The sequence below is a fragment of the Calidris pugnax genome, unplaced genomic scaffold, assembly GCF_001431845.1.
Source record: "Calidris pugnax isolate Ruff unplaced genomic scaffold, ASM143184v1 scaffold103, whole genome shotgun sequence".
Classification (NCBI taxonomy): domain Eukaryota; kingdom Metazoa; phylum Chordata; class Aves; order Charadriiformes; family Scolopacidae; genus Calidris; species Calidris pugnax.
The window spans coordinates 3,541,477-3,542,520 of NW_015090990.1; the positions used below are offsets into that span (position 1 = coordinate 3,541,477).

The window sequence follows — 1,044 nt, forward strand, 5'->3', positions numbered from 1 at the left end:
TGGCCCCAGTACCGAGCCCTGTGGGACACCACTCGTGACTGGACGCCAGCTGGATTTAGCTCCATTCACCACCCCTCTCTGGGCCTGTCCCTCCAGCCAGTTTTTAACCCAGCAGAGGGTATTCCCATCCCAGCCATGGGCAGCCAGTTTCCCCAGGAGGAGACTGTGGGAGAATGTATCAAAGGCCTTGCTAAAGTCCAGATAAACACCATCCACAGCCTTTCCTTCATCCAGCCAGACCCTGGAGCACACTCTGCTGCCCCCTTGCACACGCAGAGCCAGCTCTTTGCACGTGCGTGTGCACAGCCAGCCCCTTGCACACGTGCCCCTGCTCCTCGGCACATGCGCGGCCTACCCCTTGCACTCACACGTGCACTGCCCGTCCCTTGCACACGCACCGCCGCGCCCTGGCACACAGGCCCTGCTGCCCTCTCGCGCGTGCACAGCCGGCCCTCTGCCCCTGCCCCGCGCGCCCTTGCACCCCCACGTGCAAGGCCCGCCCCTCCGGCACGCACCGCGCGCCCTTGCTCGCCCCTCGCACGCGCGCAGGCGCAGCCCGCCCCCTCCATTTCCCGCCGGCTGCGGCGCCCCCTGGCGGTCGGCTCATGGTACTGCGGGCGGGCGGGCGGGCGTCCCCGGCAGCCGCCGCCCGGCGCGGTGACGTTGGGAGGCCGTGGCGCGCTGACGTGTGCGGAAGCGGCGGGAGCGGCGGCGGGGCCGGGGTTGCGGGGGTGCTGCCGGAGCGGAGCGGAGGGGAGCGGGGGCCGCCATGCCGCTGAAGGCGGTGATCCTCATCGGGGGCCCGCAGAAGGGTAAGTGGGCCGGGCCCGCGGGGCGTCCCGGCGGCACCGGGCCCCGCCGACATATCCCCCCCCTTCCCCGTCCCGCTCCGCAGGGACCCGGTTCCGGCCGCTCTCCTTCGAGGTGCCCAAGCCGCTCTTCCCCGTGGCCGGCGTGCCCATGGTGCAGCACCACATCGAGGCCTGCGCCAAGGTACGGGGCTGGGGGAATGCCGGGGATGGGGCCGGGGGACCGGGGCCAGGG

General features: G+C 71.9%; 1 protein-coding gene across 1 annotated transcript in view; it reads left to right on the plus strand.

Moving 5' to 3' along the window:
- The first annotated feature begins 699 nt into the window (after positions 1-699).
- Positions 700-1,044, plus strand: part of GMPPA (GDP-mannose pyrophosphorylase A) — a 4,695-nt gene continuing 4,350 nt past the window's right edge. Inside the window, exons 1-2 of the mRNA XM_014954128.1 lie at positions 700-812; positions 896-1,037. Coding sequence (XP_014809614.1) covers positions 770-812; positions 896-1,037 — 185 coding nt within the window. The 5' untranslated portion in view covers positions 700-769. The remainder of the gene's footprint in view (positions 813-895; positions 1,038-1,044) is intronic.